Source organism: Salmo trutta, chromosome 21 (assembly GCF_901001165.1).
Source record: "Salmo trutta chromosome 21, fSalTru1.1, whole genome shotgun sequence".
Taxonomy (NCBI): domain Eukaryota; kingdom Metazoa; phylum Chordata; class Actinopteri; order Salmoniformes; family Salmonidae; genus Salmo; species Salmo trutta.
This window is the reverse complement of record NC_042977.1, coordinates 16042440-16059900: the sequence shown is the minus strand read 5'-3', so window position 1 is coordinate 16059900 and position 17461 is coordinate 16042440. Positions and strand designations below refer to the sequence as shown.

Here is a 17461-nt window from a genome sequence, read left to right as displayed (position 1 = left end):
ACAGCGATACAACAGCCTCAGTCACAGTCATAGGAGTAGTCCCGGATCTGGATGACACAAAGCCTATAAAATATTCACCTGATATTGGTCTAATATTCTGAGGGGCCCTACCAGAATTGTATGTTACAATTGCTTAAAAACTCAGAGTACAGAGGGGGGACACCCAAGGACACCTATTTCCATGCTGCACACCTAACTTCCAACGCTTCCCATGGCATCTCTAAACAACTCTTCTCTTTCCTGTGAACACAACAATCAAACAATTCTAGGCTCGTCCTCTCGTTGTTCTCTTTGATTCAGCAAGCTGTTCTATTATTTATGGTGGCTTTGTTTTCAGGTCTTAAGATGTGTGGCAAATGAGCCACAGAGGGAGGTCAACTGGCTCCTGACCCACCATTACACATTCAACTCAGGCTCCTGCATTAGACTGCAGCACCTTGTTAGGTTGCCATTGTGGCGTCATCTCCAACTGTTGTCCTGCACTGTCTCTCTCTCTCTGTGTGTGTGCGCGTGCGTGCGTGTGCGTGCGTGCGGTACTCTATACCCTCAAAGTGCATTAACATGTAGCACGTTATGCTATCTGGCTATCTGATACTATTTTGGCTTAGCCCTGGGGATTTGATGGAAGAGAGAGAGAGAGATTATGGCATGTTTAAGGGATGTCAACGTAGCTGTCAGAGCTGTCAGGATGCAGTAGACTGGAGGTCCATAGAGGAAGAAGGTCTACCAGCTGCACACAACGCCCACTAAGCCTGGCCCTGCCATAGGAGACACACACCGTCGATTCTAATGCTCGGACCAACCCCACACCTGCTACCCACAAGGGAGAGCTGGGGTGTGTGGGGAGGCGGGTGGTTGGTGGGGATCTGTGTGTTGGGGGTGTGTGGGGTGTGTGTCTGTGTGTGTGTTCGCCTACAGCAGTGCCTTAAAGCTGCTTTAAAAGGCAGCTATCCTTTATTGTTCAGCTTTAAATATTCTGTAGGCTTTATGAGGAACATCACAAACCATACTCACAGTTTTTAGGCCACATAATGAGACATTACAAGAACATTGATTGAAAAACAGACGTATATCGCTACATTTTCCCACTTACATTCCTTGAAAGCCATTGAAATGAGTAGGGCATACCCTCTTTCCACAAAACTATCATTCCACAATGAACAAATACACCATTACAGACTAGTACTTGGACATTAATGACTTTAAAGTGCTACACAACCTCTTAGAGGACCGAAGACCCTGGGGAAACCCCCCACTCCTTCAAATGGGACAGGGGACACATTATAAAAGCCATCGTCGCCAATCGTCATAATGAGAGCCCTGGGGAGCACGCATGGAGGGACGGGACCGTCCACTCCAAAACCAGGCGCTGTCATCATAATTACACAAACTGCCTTACGACGTGACCAATTAAGACTGGCTTCAGTATAAAATAAACCCTCCCCTCTCTCTCTCTCCGTCCTGCTGTCTACAGCTACTCGTGCTGGTAACTAGGGAAGGGGGAAAAAAATCAGTGGAAAGGGACACTTTTTCTTCTCTTCTTGTCATAATGAATCCACCTTCCTGGTGTGATGCCGAGGAGAAGAGAGGTGGGGGACTTCAGTTGCTGCAGTAATGGAGTCTTTGAGGAAGACGAGGTGTTGCTCTTCCTAATTAGTGACAACGTAATGTCTCAGGGACTAATGATGGCACCTTACTTCAATCACCAGGGATATCAATGCCTTTCAGTGTCTCTGTGTTGAAAGCCTTTTTGTCTGGTCACAACTCACAAGTCTCTGATGGGTCCTTAGCAGCTTCAAATGCTCACCGTCGATTTTTATAAAGGAAAAAAAGATGTTCAAAAACTGAGCCAAATGGCAATCCCTCTGCAAAAATACAGCAAATGCTGAAAATAAACTACACGCCAGTGCACATAAAACACACATATGATCTTGTTCAAAATACACCAAAAACATCAAAATACATAATATACACAGCTAAAAGCAACAATGCGATGTCAAAACAAGTTGACATTGAGGTTAAAGAAAATCAATTTACCAGATTTTGCCAACATTTACTTTTGGACAAAATCTAGACATCAATATTCTTGTAATGTTTTTTGTATAATAAAAAAAATTACGTCCCAATTTGAGAACATTCTGAATGTGCGATTAATCGGGATTAATCACAGTAAATTATAGTTGTTCGACAGCCCTAGTATGTAAGGAAGGATAGACTCTTTTATCCAGTTTCTGTTCTGTTTCCATACTGTTCTTTATTAAATAACCCATGTAAAATCCACCTCACCTTTAATTGCACAACCCTGTTGCAGGCAGTGGCGGCTGCTGTTGGTTGAATACCCAGGCTAGGAGAGGAGGGGTGGTGGTTGGAGTTTATCAACAAAATAGCATGACAGAAATATGATGCCAAGTTTTCAAACTACCAATAGTTTCTTTGTGAAGATATATAAAGTGATATGTACATTTTAACAACAACATAAATGCATCTATTTCATGTTTGCATGTCCAAAACCGAATGACCACTGCTGCCCAGGCTGCCACTGAATAGATTAGATTATAGTATTTAGAACAAGCAGCAAGCTCACAAACAAATTAGTGCACCAGAAGCAGCGAAAATACATTATCTAACTAGGGTATAGATAATGTAATGTCACAAAGCATGTTGCACTAGTCACATAACTTTCATTCTCAAATAACTTCATTTTGCAGAGTTAGTCAATAAAGTTAGTCAATAAAAAAATCATATATACTGTGCCTTCTGAAATTATTCAGACCACTTGACTTTTTACACATTTTGTTACGTTACAGCATTATTATAAAATTGATTAAAAAAATACAAATCCTCAGCAATCTACACACAATACCCCATAATGCCAAAGCAAAAAAAGGTTGTTAGAAATGTATGCACATTTATAAAAAATAGAAAACATTAGACCCTTTGCTATGAGACTCGAAGTTGAGCTAAGGTGCATCCTGTTTCCATTGATCTGTAATGTTTGCTTCCAACTCACACTCTCAAACATCTAGATCCCTGAACGCAGCTCACTTTCCAGCCCACTTTCCAGCTCACACTCTCAAACACATAGATCCCCTGAACGCAGCTCCCTCTCCAGATCCAAATCACCTGAATTATGATCACCTGTTCACACACCTGTATGTCATTATCACACACTATTTAGTTAAGTTCTTTGCACCGCATCATTGGGAGGTATTGTTTGTTTTGTGACACACTTCTATTTGGAGCTCTGTTTTTCCCCGTAATTTAATCTTCCCGTGTATGATAGTTTTTGCCTGTCTCACTAACAACGCCTTTTGCCTATTCCCTGCCTGTACTTTAGCTGTACAGGCAGGGAATTGGATTTCCTCTTATCAACCTATTGCCTGATCTCCTGGACAACGTTATTAGCCTTTTCCCAGCCTGTAGTGTTGCCTTTTTGGACCCCTGTGTATGACCTTCTGCCCACCCCTGGACCCAGCTACCTGCCTCCTCCTGTGGTCCTTTACCAATAAACACCTGCTGTGCCCTACGCTTGAAACCAGCTCTCTGTCTCCAATCGTGTTCATTACAGAATACCTCACCAAAAACGGCAGATGGACTCAGCGGAGCTGCAGCTACGTCTAGCCCGACAGGAGGAATGAATCAATGAACTCTGCGACCTCTTTCGGTTCAACCCCAGACAGGCTCACTGGGCACTCTTCTTCACCCATTGAACTTCAACTTCACCGTCATCTATCTGCCTGGCAAGAAAAATGTGGCTGATTCCTTAGCCTGGGCCGAATATGCACAGAACTCCCTGGTGCGTTCCTCACTCCATCGCACTCCTTTTCAGTGTGTCCTCGGATACCAACCCCCCCCCCCCCCCCCCCGTTCCCATGGGAGACAGAGCCTAGAACTGTGCCTGCCGTTGATGAGTGGTTTCGACAGAGTGAGCAGGTTTGGGAGACCACACATTGGCACCTACATCAAGCGTCCCTCTCCCAGAAACGGTTCGCTGACCAGCATCGCCGACCTACTCCACTCTTCCACCCTGGGCAACATGTGCGGCTCTCTACCAGGGACATCCGGCTTCGTCACCCCTGCAAAAAGTTAAGTCCCCGGTTCATTGTTTCCTTCAAAATAACACACCGCATCAATCCTGTCACCTACCATCTCGAAGTTTCCCCGCCATTACCGGATCTCCTCATCCTTCCATGTGTCCCTTCTCAAGCCTGTGAGGTACAGCCCTCTCCATCGTCCAATCCCCCTCTGTTTGACGTCGGCAGTGCACCGGCTTATTCCGTCCAAGCCCCCCTTGACTCCAAGCGCCTGAGTGGTCGCATCCACTACCTGGTGGATTGGGAGGGGTACGGACCCGAAGAATGGTCCTGGGTCCCCGCCTTTATGGTGGAGTGGCCAGACGGAAGCCTCTCCTCAGTAAAAGGCACATGACAGCCCACTTGGGAGTTTTCCAAAAGGCACCTAAAGACTCTCAGACCTTTGGCCTGAATTCCAAGCGTCACCTCTGGAGGAAACCTGGCACCATCCCTACGGTGAAGCATGGTGGTGGCAGCATCATGCTGTGGGGATGTTTTTCAGCGGCAGGGACTGGGAGACTAGTCAGGATTGAAGTACAGAGAGATCCTTGATGAAAACCTGCTCCAGAGCGCTCAGGACCTCAGACTGGGGTGAAGGTTCACCTTCCAACAGGACAACGACCCTAAGCACACAGCCAAGGCAACGGAGGAATGGCTTCGGGACAAGTCTCTGAATGTCCTTGAGTGGCCCAGCCAGAGCTCGGACTTGAACCTTATTGAATATCTCTTGAGAGACCTGAAAATAGATGTGCAGCGACGGTCCCCATCCAGCCTGACAGAATTTGAGAGGATCTGCAGAGAGGAATTGAAGAAACTCCCCAAATACAGGTGTACCAAGCTTGTAGCATCATACCCAAGAAGACTCGAGGCTGTAACAACTGCCAAAGGTGTTTCAACAAAGTACTGAGTAAAGGGTCTGAATACTTATGTAAATGTATTATTTCAGTCTTTTATTTTTAATACATTTGCAAAAAATTCTAAAACCTTTTTTACTTAATCGTTATGGGGTGTTGTGTGTAGATAGATGAGGAAAAATGCATGTATTTTAGAATAAGGCTGTAACGTAACAAAATGTAGAAAAAGTCAAGGGGTCTGAATACTTTCCAAAGGCACTGTATACACTACATGACCAAAAGTATGTAGACACGTGCTCGTCGAACATCTCATTCCAAAATCATGGGCATTAATATGGAGTTAGTCCCCCCTAACTGATTTTGGGCAATTAGGCCTGGCTCGCAGTCGGCGTTCCAATTCTTCCGAAAGGTGTTCGATGGGGTTGAGGTCAGGGATCTGTGCAGGCCAGTCAAGTTCTTCCACACAGATTTTGACAAAGATTTTCTGTATGCACTTCACTTTGTGCATGGAGGCATTGTCTTGCTGAAACAGGAAAGGGCCTTTCCCAAACTGCTGCCACAAAGTTTTAAGCACAGAATCATCTAGAATGTCATTGTATGCTGTAGAGTTAAGATTTCCTTTCTGGATCTAAGGGGCCTAACCCGAACCATGAAAAACAGCCCCAGACCATTTTTCCTTCTCCACCAAACATTACAGTTGGCACTATGCACTGGGGCAGGTAGCTCCTGGAATCCACCAAACCCAGATTTGTCCTGTGGGACTGTTAGATGGTGAAGCGTGATTCATCACTCCAAAAAACGTGTTTCCAATGCTACTGAGTCCAATGTTGGTGAGATTTACACCACTCCAGCCGACGCTTGGCTTGCTGATGGTGATCTTGGGCTTGTGTGCACCTGCTCAGCCATGGAAACCCATTTCAGGAAGCTCCCCACTAACAGTTATTGTGCTGATGTTGCTTCCAGAGGCAGTTTGGAACTTTGTAGTAAGTGTTGCAACCGAGGATAGATGATTTTTAAGCGCTACGAGCTTCAGCACTAGGTGGTCCCATTCTGTGAGCTTGTGTGGCCTACCACTTCATGGCTGAGCCGTTGTTGCTCGTAGACGTTTCCACTTCAAAATAACAGCACTTACAGTTGACCGGGGCAGCTCTAGCAGGACAGAAATTTGACAAACTGACTTGTCCTATGACAGTGACACGTTGAAAGTCACTGAGCTCTTAAGTAAGGCCATTCTACTGCCAATGTTTGTCTATTGAGATCGCATGGCTGTGTGCTCGATTTTATACACCAGTCAGCAACGGGTGTGGCTGAAATAGCCGAATCCACTCATTTAAAAGGGTATCCACATACTTTTGTATATACAACAACAGTTAAAAGTTTGGACACACCTACTCATTCAAGGGTTTTTCTTTATTTTTACTATTTTCTACATTATAGAATAATAGTGAAGACATCAACACTATGAAATAACACATATGGAATCATGTAGCAACCAAAAAAGTGTTAAACAAATCAAAATATATTTTATATTTGAGATTCTTCAAAGTAGCCTATATTTAACTTGATGACAGCTTTGCACACTCTTGGCATTCTCTCAACCAGCTTCATGAGGTAGTCACCTGGAATGCATTTCAATTAATAGGTGTGCCTTGTTAAAAGTTAATTTGTGGAATTTCTATCCTTCCGAATGTGCTTGAGCTACTCAGTTGTGTTGTGACAAGATAGGGGTGGTGTACAGAACATAGCCCTATTTGGTAAAATAGCAATTCCATATTATGGCAAGAACAGCTCAAATAAGCAAAGAAAAACAATGGTTCATCATTACTTTAAGACATGAAAGTCAGTCAACACGGAACATTTCAAAAACTTTGAAAGTTTCTTCAAGTCCAGTCACAAAAACCCATCAAGTGGTATGATGAAACTGGCTCTCATGAGGACCGCCACAGGAAAGGAAGACCCAAAGTTACCTCTGCTGCAGAGGATACGTTCATTAGTGTGACCAGCCTCAGAAATGGCAACCCAAATAAATGCTTCACAAAGTTCAAGTAACAGACACATCTCAACATCAACTGTTCAAAGGAGACTGCGTGAATCAGGCCTTCATGGCTGAATTGCTGCAAAGAAACTACTACTAAAGGACACAAATAATAAGAAGAGACTTGCTTTGGCCAAGAAACACAAGCAATGTACATTAGACCAGTGGAAATCTGTCCTTTGGTCTGATGAGTCCAAATTTGAGATTTTTGGTTCCAACCGCCGTGGCTTTGTGAGACGCAGAGTAGGTGAACGGATGATCTCCGCATGTGTGGTTCCCACCGTAAGACATGGAGGAGGTGTTATGGTGTGTGCTTAGTGGGGCTAGCATTTGGTTTTCAACCGGACAACAACCCAACACACCTCCAGGCTGTGGAAGGACTATTTAACCAAGAAGGAGAGCGATGGAGTGCTGCATCAGATGACTTGGCCTCCACAATCAACCGACCTCAACTCAATTACGATGGTTCGGGATGAGTTGGACCGCAGAGTGAAGAAAAAACTGCCAACAAGTGCTCAGCATATGTGGGAACTCCTTCAAGACTGTTGGAAAAGCATTCCAGGTGAAGCTGGTTGAGAGAATGCCAAGAGTGTGCAAAGCTGTCATCAAGGCAAAGGGTGGCTACTTTGAAGAAACAAAAATTTATTTTGAGTTATTTAACCATTTTTAACTACGTGATTCCATGTGTTATTTCATAGTTTTGATGTCTTCACTATTACTTTACAATGCAGAAAATAGTAAAAAAATAAAGAAAAAGCCTTGAATGAGTAGGTGTGTCCGAACGTTTGACTGGTACTGTAAGTATGCAGACCCTTTACTCAGTACTTCGTTGAAGCACCTTTGGCAGCGATTACAGCCTTGACGATTACAGCCTTGAGTCATCTTGGGTACGGCGCTACAAGCTTAGCACACCTGTATTTGGTGAGTTTCTCACATTCTTCTCTGCAGATCCTGTCAAGCTCTGTCATGTTGGATGGAGAGCATCGCTGCACAGCTATTTTCAGGTCTCTCCAGATTTGTTTGATCGGGTTAAAGTCTGGGCTCAGACTGGGGCGCTCAAGAACATTCAGTGACTTGTCCCGAAGCCAGTCCTGCGTTGTCTTGGCTGTGTGCTTAGGGTCATTGCCCTGTTGGAAGGTGAATCTTCTACCCAGTCTAAGGTCCTAAGCGCTCTGGAGCAGGTTTTCATTAAGGATCTCTCTGTACTTGCCTCCATTCATCTTTCCCTCGATCTTGACTAGTCTCCCAGTTCCTGCCGCTGAAAAACATCCCCACAGCATGATGCTGCCACCACCATACATCACTGTAGGGTTGGTGCCAGGTTTCCTCCCGACGTGATGCTTGGTATTCAGGCCAAAGAGTTCAATCTTGGTTTCATCAGACCAGATAATCTTGTTTCTCATGGTCTGAGAGTCTTTACGTGCCTTTTGGAAAACTCCAAGCGGGCTGTCATGTGCCGTTTACTGAGGAGTGGCTTCCATCTGGCCACTCTACCATAAAGGCCTGATTTGTTGCAGTGCTGCAGAGATGGCTGTGCTTCTGGAAGGTTCTCCCATCTCCACAGAGGATCTTTGGAGCTCTGTCAAAGTGACCAACGGGTTCTTGGTCACCTCCCTGACCAAGGCCCTTCTCCCTCGATTGCTCAGTTTGGCCGAGCAGCCAGCTCTAGGAAGGGTCTTGGTGGTTCCAAACTTGTTCCATTTAAGAATGATGGAGGCCACTGTTTTCGTGGGGATCTTCAATGTTGCAGAATTTTTTTTGTACCCTTCCCCAGATCTGTGCCTCGACATAATCTTGTCTCTGAGCTCTACGGACATTTTTTTGACCTCATGGCTTGGTTTTTGATCTGACATGCATTGTCAACTGTGGGACCTTATATTCTGTAGACAGGTGTGTGCCTTTCCAAATCATGTCCAATCAATAGAATCTACCACAGGTGGACTCCAATCAAGGTGTAGGAACATCTCAAGGATGATCAATGGAAACAGGATGCACCTGAGCAACAATTTGAGTATCATAGCAAAAGGTCTAAATACTTATGCAAATAAGGTATTTCTGTTTTAAAAAAAATCCGTTTTCGCTTCATCATTATGGGGTATTGTGTGTACATTGATGAAGAGAAATTCATTTTTAATTAATTTTCGAATAGGCTTTAATGTAACAAAATGTTGAATAAGTAAAGGGGTCTGAATACTCCCATGACTGTTATAATTATTGACATAAAATGTAATTACAATTAGCTTTTTACTTTAGCTCCATCTGTACATGATAGAGAAGATCTAGTCTCACGTGTGGAAGTAAGCTGTCTGAAACGAGAGACTCATTGGGAGGGAGACTAGAGCAGACCCAGAAGTTTTGACTGAGTGCATATTTGAGCGCCTTAGGACGGTCCACTTACTTTGTGCTGTTAAATTTATGCTGTGGAATCCTGTGATTTCATTGGGGTAGTTCCCCCTCATAGCAGGCAAAACAATCCAAGCAATGTTTGTACGGCTGTGCACCCTGCTGCTGTTGCTAGCAGAGTCACTGAGTGGTAGAGTAGTAAGTAACTGAACAGCTTGTTTTGAACAATATACTTTTTAAACGGAAATATGTGCACATTTACCACCCTTATGTGCATTTAAAACATCATCTATTAATTATATAATACTGTACATCAAGGGTTGGAACCATTTCAGGGAACAGAATCAAAAAACGGAAAATAACAAAATGATTTTTCGAACAGAACCCGAACTGAAAGTGATCTATACTGTTCTGGAACAGAACTGTTATTTTAAAAGCATGGGAACCAGTTAATAACGCTATTTTACATTCCAGGCATTCTTTTCCAGTCCCACAAAAATCGCAACAATGCATCTATGCAAAGCCCTCACTCTGTCATTCAGAAACGTATACCAGCATCTGTTTGTCAGCCAGAAATGTTGTGCCAGTGGGTGTGTGTGTAGGCTACCTCCCCCTCCCCTCTGAAGCATAGGTTACTGTAGCCTCCTGACAACGTTACAAGCGTAATTCAGAAATTAGGGAGATGTTTAATTAGAGAAGAATGGATTGATTTTTTTCAATGCTAATTAAGGATACTATAGTTATCATGTTTCACATTGGATTTATTAACTACGATACAAAAAGGTAAGACGTGTTTTGAATTCTAGTGCTGCTCTGCACACGAAAGCTTGTTAGTTAGCTAACTAACGTTTGCTCTTGTCCAATGGTAAACCAAGTCGGAAGTTCAAACATTTTCAAAGTTCCACAATAGAAGCTGCTCCTCCATAGGTATAATTCTGTGGGCCTAATTCAGACAATGCATGTCATAACATGCACTTCAAGGCAAGCTTCTTCCATCCACTCTCGCTCTCTCCTCACGCTCAAAATTTTAGTTGCATCTCACGCCCTACACTGTGACTGACAGCACAGTGTGTGTGTTTGTCTTTCATTATGATTAACCATGCTGTTATTGCAAAATACAATTTGCTCTTAATGACTTCTCTATACAGATTAAATCGCTTACCCGCTACAGAGCAAGCTGCTCTATCAGCACTGATCGGTGTAGTAAATTAATGTTGAGCTAAATTGTAAAAATACACTACCGGTCAAAGGTTTTAAAACATCTACTCATTGAAGTCACAATAAACCATCAAGCGTTATTATGAAACTGGCTCTCATGAGGACCGCCACAGGAATGGAAGACCCAGAGTTACCTCTGCTGCAGAGGATAACTTCATTAGAGTTACCAGACTCAGGTGAAAATGTGTCCTTTGGTCTGGAGTCCAAATTGGAGATTTTTGGTTCCAACCGCCATGTCTTTGTGAGACGCAGTGTTGGTGAACGATTGTGTATTTCCCACCATAAAGCATGGAGGAGGAGTTATGGTGTGGGGGTGCTTTGCTGGTGACACTGTCTGTGATTTGGCTACTTTGAAGAATATAAAATATATTTTGATTTGTTTAACACTTTTTGGGTTATGATTCCATATATGTTATTTCGTAGTTTTAATGTCTTCACTGTTATTCTACAATGTAGACAATAGTAAAAATAAAGAAAAACCCTTGAAGGCGTTCTAAAACTTTTGACCGGTAGTGTGTATATATATACTTCAGAGGTTTAAAAAGGAACAGAAAGGAACGATATAAACCGGTACTCTTTTTTGGTTCGAACCAGTTCAGAACTTTATTTTGCAGTGGAACGGAACAAAAAAGAATGGTTCTGTTCAGAACAAAACTATTGGGGGAAAAAATGATGTTCCAACCCCTGCTGTATACATCACTTCCTGGATCCTGGATGACTCAACATAAGTAGTGAGAACAGGATGTCAGCAAGCTGCAGCAATCCGTGGCCACTGACAACACACCCCACCAGCCCTACGACCCACCCACCCACCTTCACACTCAACCCCTCATCTCCTACCCTAGGAGGAACACACGCGCGCACAAATCCACACACGCATTTCGCTACACTCTCATTTACATCTGCTAACCATGTGCATGTGACAAATAAAAATGTGATTTGATGCACACACACACACACACACACACACACACACCTCTCCCTACCCTAGGAGGAACACTCCCCCTCCCTCTCCGACTCTCCAGCCCTTCCTTAGCCATCTCCTGTGATCGTGGTGAGATAAAGGCAAGGGCTGGACTTTGATGTCAGGCATTATTAGCTGTCAGGGAACCTGCATCTTTCATTAGCATTGCAGGTCCCTCGCCCGCTCACACAGGTAGGGAAGAGTGGGGTATGTTGAGCCATTTTTTTTTGACATTCAGCATCACTCCGTCAAGGCAAATATAGCATTCTTTCTAATAAAGATATCTACATTTATTTTTTAGGATCATCAGAGATCATGCAAACATAACAGTTTTGAAAACATAGCTTAGAACATAGAAAACGTAGCGGACAAGGTAAGTTGAGCCGTAACAACCCAAATGACAACTATTCTGGTTGTGTTGACTCAGCAAACATAGAGAAGCATAGACCAACAATAAAGTTCACTTTCACGGTTTCAAAATAGTTCCGAAAGGTATTGATCAAACACTCTGTGTTAAAAGAACTAGTGCCATCTTGTTTCAAACCTGTGAATCTTATTGGCTGCTCAAACAGCCAATAAAACGTACTTTATTCTAGTAAAATGGCTTATGGAACCATTATTATAATGATTATATTTCAGAACAGTCTATCTATATGTATGTTTTGGTCATGTAATGTACTTCTACTTATGATAGACTTTGAGATGTATGCATGTTATTTGTCACTGTGGAATTAAATCAGTCCTTGATGTAGCTAGCCATGTGGTAAAGCAAACATCTTCAGACAAGAGAACAGATTGGCAATCTTGTCACAATGTCAAAGGTCTCCCTCCTGTGATTTCCAATGACTGCTAAATAAATCTTGAGCTCTAATTGCAAACACCCTTATGATTCAACGCTTAAAGTACTCCAATACTGCCTGGGGACTCCCATAAGCATTATTTTGTAGCGAGCAGCAACAAATGAAACATTTACATTTTTCCAGCGTGCAGCCAGGCTTGGCGTTTCCTGTGTTTAAGAGCCAAGACGCTGGCCTCGGGGGAGGCCTCCCCTTCAGACAAATGAATCCCTCCGAGAGGGAGAGGCTGAATGGTGACTATAAAACTCATTTGTTCCTCCAATAATGAGGAATGACTTAGAACCCCCCCATCCCCATCCTTCCATCACCACTCCTGTCATGGCAACGGGGACGTTTCCATGGTGACCCCCTCCTCTCCTCTCATCGCTTCCTTCTCTCACCTGAACGCCTCGCGGAGTGCCCCACGTTCGCTCAAAGTCGTGTGCTTGATGTCGTCGAAGTTGTTCTCCAACTTGACGCAGCTCTGGAGAGAGAGAGAGAGATTCTATATTAAATACTGTAGCATGATGAGATGACGAGTCCATCCTTTGAAACAGAGCCATGAAAATACTATAACAGCTGAATACATTCTAAACTAATACATTACCATAGAGATTAACTACGATTTATATATATGACCTTTTAGGAGGATTAGACCACTGAGTAATGCACTATAGCTACAGACCTCTTATAAATTCCCAGTTTCAAATAAGGAGGATTAATTTGTGCTATTTAACATAGTAACGTGACACGGTTTACATTATCTGGGGGGATTTTATTGAGATCCATTTTATAACGTATACAAAGTTCCCCATAAGCTGTTCACTTTATTTAATAGCCTAATACAGTTCAGGCCCAGACTCAGTTCACTGACTTAATCCTCTTAATGATGCACAATGGGAGAAAAGACTGGAGAGAGAAACCATTCAAGTAAATACAGCCATCACAGTAGGCCCATTTTTGATTAAAGAGCAGGGAGATGTTTGTGTAGGGAGTGGAGAGGAGTTGCACAGGGAGTGGGGTGGGAGACTTTATAAAGCTAATGCATATATAAATGTATTTCTCCTGCCTCCTACCATTACAAACACCGGAGGCACTTGGGTTATTGATATGTACAGTGCATAGTGACAGTCTACACACCCCTTGCACAGTCTTCACATTTTGCTGCATTAAATCTAAAAAGGGATCAAATTACTCCCCCCCCCCCCCCCACTGATCTACACAACCTACTCCACATTCTCGAAGTAAAAGATGTTATAGAAAAAAATATATATCTCTTGATTGCGCATGTCTTGTGAATAATTTTGAATAATATTCTACCGACTTTGCAACTCTTAGCGCAACATACAGTGCATTCAGAAAGTATTCGGCCCCTTGACTTTTTCCACATTTTGTTACTTTACAGCCTTGTTCTAAAATTGATTAAATAAAAAAATATCCTCATCAATCTACACAAGATACCCCATAATACCAAAGTGAAAACAGGTTTTTACACATTTTTGGAAATGTATTACAAATAAAAAAACAGAAATACCTTATTTCCATAAGTATTCAGACAATTTGCTATAAGACTCGAAATTGAGCTCAGGTGCATCCTGTTTCCATTGATCATCCTTGAGATGTTTCTACAACTTGATTGGAGTTTACCTGTGGTAAATTCAATTGATTGGACATTATTTGGAAAGGCTCACACCTGTCTATATAAGGTCCCACAGTTGACAGTGTATGTCAGAATAAAAAACAAGTTTGAAGGAATTTTCCGTAGAGCTCCGAGACGGGATTGTATCGAGCCACAGATCTGGGGAAGGGTACCAATACATTTCTGCAGTGTTGAAATTGGCCTCCATCATCCATCATTCTTAAATGGAAGAAGTTTGGATCAACCAAGACCCTTCCTAGAGCTGGCTGCTCATCCAAACTGAGCAATCAAGGGAAGAAGGGCCTTGGTCAGGGAGATGACCAAGAACCCCATGGTCACTCTGACTGAGCTCCAGAGTTCCTCTGTGGAGATGGGAGAACCTTTCAGGACAACCATCTCTGCAGCACTCTACCAATGAGGCCTTTATTGTAGAGTGGCCAGACGGAAGCCACTCCTCAGTGAAAGGCACATGACAGCCCGCTTGGAATTTGCCAAGAGGCACCTAAAAGACTCAGACCATGAGAAACAAGATTCTCTGGTCGGATGAAACCAAGATTGAACTCTTTGGCCTGAATGCCAAGGATCACATCTGGAGGAAACCTGCCAACATCCATGCGTGAAGCATGGTGGCAGCAGCATCATGCTGTAGGGATGTTTTTCAGCGGCAGGGACTGGGAGACTAGTCAGGATCAAGGGAAATAATAACGGAGCAAAGTACAGAGAGATCCTTGATGAAAACCTGCTACAGAACGCTCAGGACCTTAGACTGGGGCAAAGTTTCACCTTACAACAGGGCAACAACCCTAATCACATAGCCAAGACAACGCAGGACTGGCTTCGGGACAAGTCTCTGAATGTCCTTGAGTGGCCCAGCCAGAGCCGGGACTTGAACCCGATCTAACATCTCTGGAGAGACCTGAAAATAGCTGTGAAGCAATGCTCCCCATCCAACCTGACAGAGCTTGAGAGGATCTGCAGAGGAGAATGGGAGAAACTCCCCAAATACAGGTGTGCCAAGCTTGTAGTGTCATACCCAAAAAGACTCAAGGCTGTAATCGCTGTAATCGCTGCCAAAGGTGCTTCAACAAGGTACTGAGTACTTATGTAAATGTGATATTTCAGTTAAAATGTTTGTAGAAATTTGCAAAAATGTCTAAAAGCCTGTGAATGCGTTGTCAATATGGGGTATTGTGTATAGGTTGATGAGGGGGAAAAACTATTTAATCCATTTTAGAATAAGGTTGTAACATAACAAAATGTGGAAAAAGTCATGGGGTCTGAATACTTTCCAAATGCACTGTATGTCCTTTGTTTTTGTCAAAATTGCTCAAGCTCAGTAAATTTGGTTGGGAATCATTAAATGGACAGCTATATTCAAACATTGTCTCTGGGTTTCACTCTGTGTTGTGTTGTGTTGGATTTGACCCAAATCTGTAGTTTTTAAATTAGAACAAAAAGTGAATGTCTCTGCCATGTTGTCTTGCAGTATTGCTTAACGGCCTTGATGCAAACAGAATGGAAGATTTGGAGTGAATCTTTTAACACAGGCTTCCATATTTTCACTTTGTCATAGAGGCCAGTAATGTGGAGTGAGTGCAATATTGTTGATCCATTTGTATTTCTAAGTATTGTGGTGGCTGCATAATGTTATGAGTCTGCTTGTCACCGGGACTGAGTTTGTTAGGAGCAAAATAAATATGAAAGGAGCAAAGCCCAGGTAACCCCCCCTAAGTCTTCTGAAAACCTAACCCTGGGCTAGAAGTTTATTGTTTTCTGCGGGACAATTACACACATTTGAACGCCAAAGTGGGGTGGAGTGTTCCTGAATGGTCCAGTCTCCGCCCTGACTTAAATCTGCAAACAAGGTTTGAATATTGCTGTCCATCAATGATTCCCAACCAACTGAGCTTGAGGAATTTTGATAAAAACAATGGATATACAGTGAGGTCCGAAATTATTGACACCCTTGATAAAGATGAGTAGAAATGACTGTATACAATAAATCATTCAAATACTGAGCTGTATTGTATGCAAAAAATGAAAGTGAAATTCAAATCAAATCAAATGTTATGTCAAATGTGCCGAATACAACAGGTACCTTACCGTGAAATCCTTACTTACATCAATGCAGTTTTAAGAAAAATAAGATTTAAGAAAAATATTTACTAAATAAACTAAAGTAAAAAATAAAAGAGCAACAATAAAAGAACAATAACGAGTCTATATACAAGGGGTACCGGTACTGAGTCAATGTGCGGGGTTACAGGTTAGTTGAGGTAATTGAGGTAATATGTACATGTAGGTAAAGGTAAAGTGACTATCAAATCAAATTTTATTTGTCACACGCGCCGAACACAATAGGTGGAGTAGACCTTACCATGAAATGCTTACTGGCGAGCCTTTAACCAACAATGCAGTTCAAGAAATAGAGTTAAGAAAATATTTACTAAATATTAAAATTATACTAATACAATTGTTTGGAGAAAGAGACTGTTAAACAAGTAATATAATATTTTTTGCGAAAAGGTAGTGGTCAAAATTATTGACACCCCTGTTTTCAATACCTTGCAATACCTCACCTTGCGAGGATAATGGCACTGAGCCTTTTTCTAAAATGTTTTATGAGTTGGAGAACACATTGGGAGGGATCTTAGACCAATCCTCCATGCAGAATCCTCCCAGATCCCTGATATCATTCGTCTGCTCTTATGGACTGCCCTCTTCAATTCAAACCACAGGTTTTCAATGGATTTCAAGTCCTGAGAATGAGATTGCCACTGCAAAATGTTGATTTTGTGACCAATTAAACATTTCTTTGTGGATTTTGATGTGTTCTTGGGGTGATTGGGTTGCTGGAAGATCCACTTGCGGTCAAGTTTCAGCCTCCTGGCAGAGGCAACCAGGTTTTTGGCTAAAATGTCCTGGTACTGGGTAAAGTTCATGATGTCATTGACCTCAGCAAAAGCCCCAGGACCAGTGGAAGGAAAATAGCCCCATAACATCAAAGCTCCACCACCATATTTTACAGTATGTATGGGGTTCTTTTCTGCTCATGCATTCTCATTTCGACTCCAAACCCACCACTGGTGTGGCCAAAGGGCTCTATTTTCATGTCGTCCAACAAATGTAAATGCCTGGAGTTTGCTAAACGGCATTGGCACTTGGATATGAACCGGTGGTCTGGTCAGATGACATGAAAATAGAGCTCACTATGTTGCTCTAAGATTCATTTTTTGGGTGGTAGAATGTTATTTAAAATGATTCACAGCTGTATTGGCTGCCAAAGGTGCTTCACCAAGTATAAACTCAAGGGTGTGAAGATATACACAATCAATACATCCTCATTTAGTATTTGTAAGGCAATAGGAAAATGTTCTATAATTGTTCTTTCACTTTGAAAATGTGGAGTAGGTTGTGTAGATCGATAGGGAAAAAAAATCTAATTTAATCCCTTGTTAGATTTCATTTTAAGGGAGAGAAACATGAAGACTGTGCAAGG

General features: G+C 42.6%; 1 protein-coding gene across 1 annotated transcript in view; it reads right to left on the bottom strand.

Annotated features, from left to right (window-relative positions):
* Nucleotides 1–17461, bottom strand: part of dpydb (dihydropyrimidine dehydrogenase b) — a 134337-nt gene that overhangs the window by 100886 nt on the left and 15990 nt on the right. The window contains exon 3 of the mRNA XM_029704503.1: nt 12725–12807. Coding sequence (XP_029560363.1) covers nt 12725–12807 — 83 coding nt within the window. The remainder of the gene's footprint in view (nt 1–12724; nt 12808–17461) is intronic.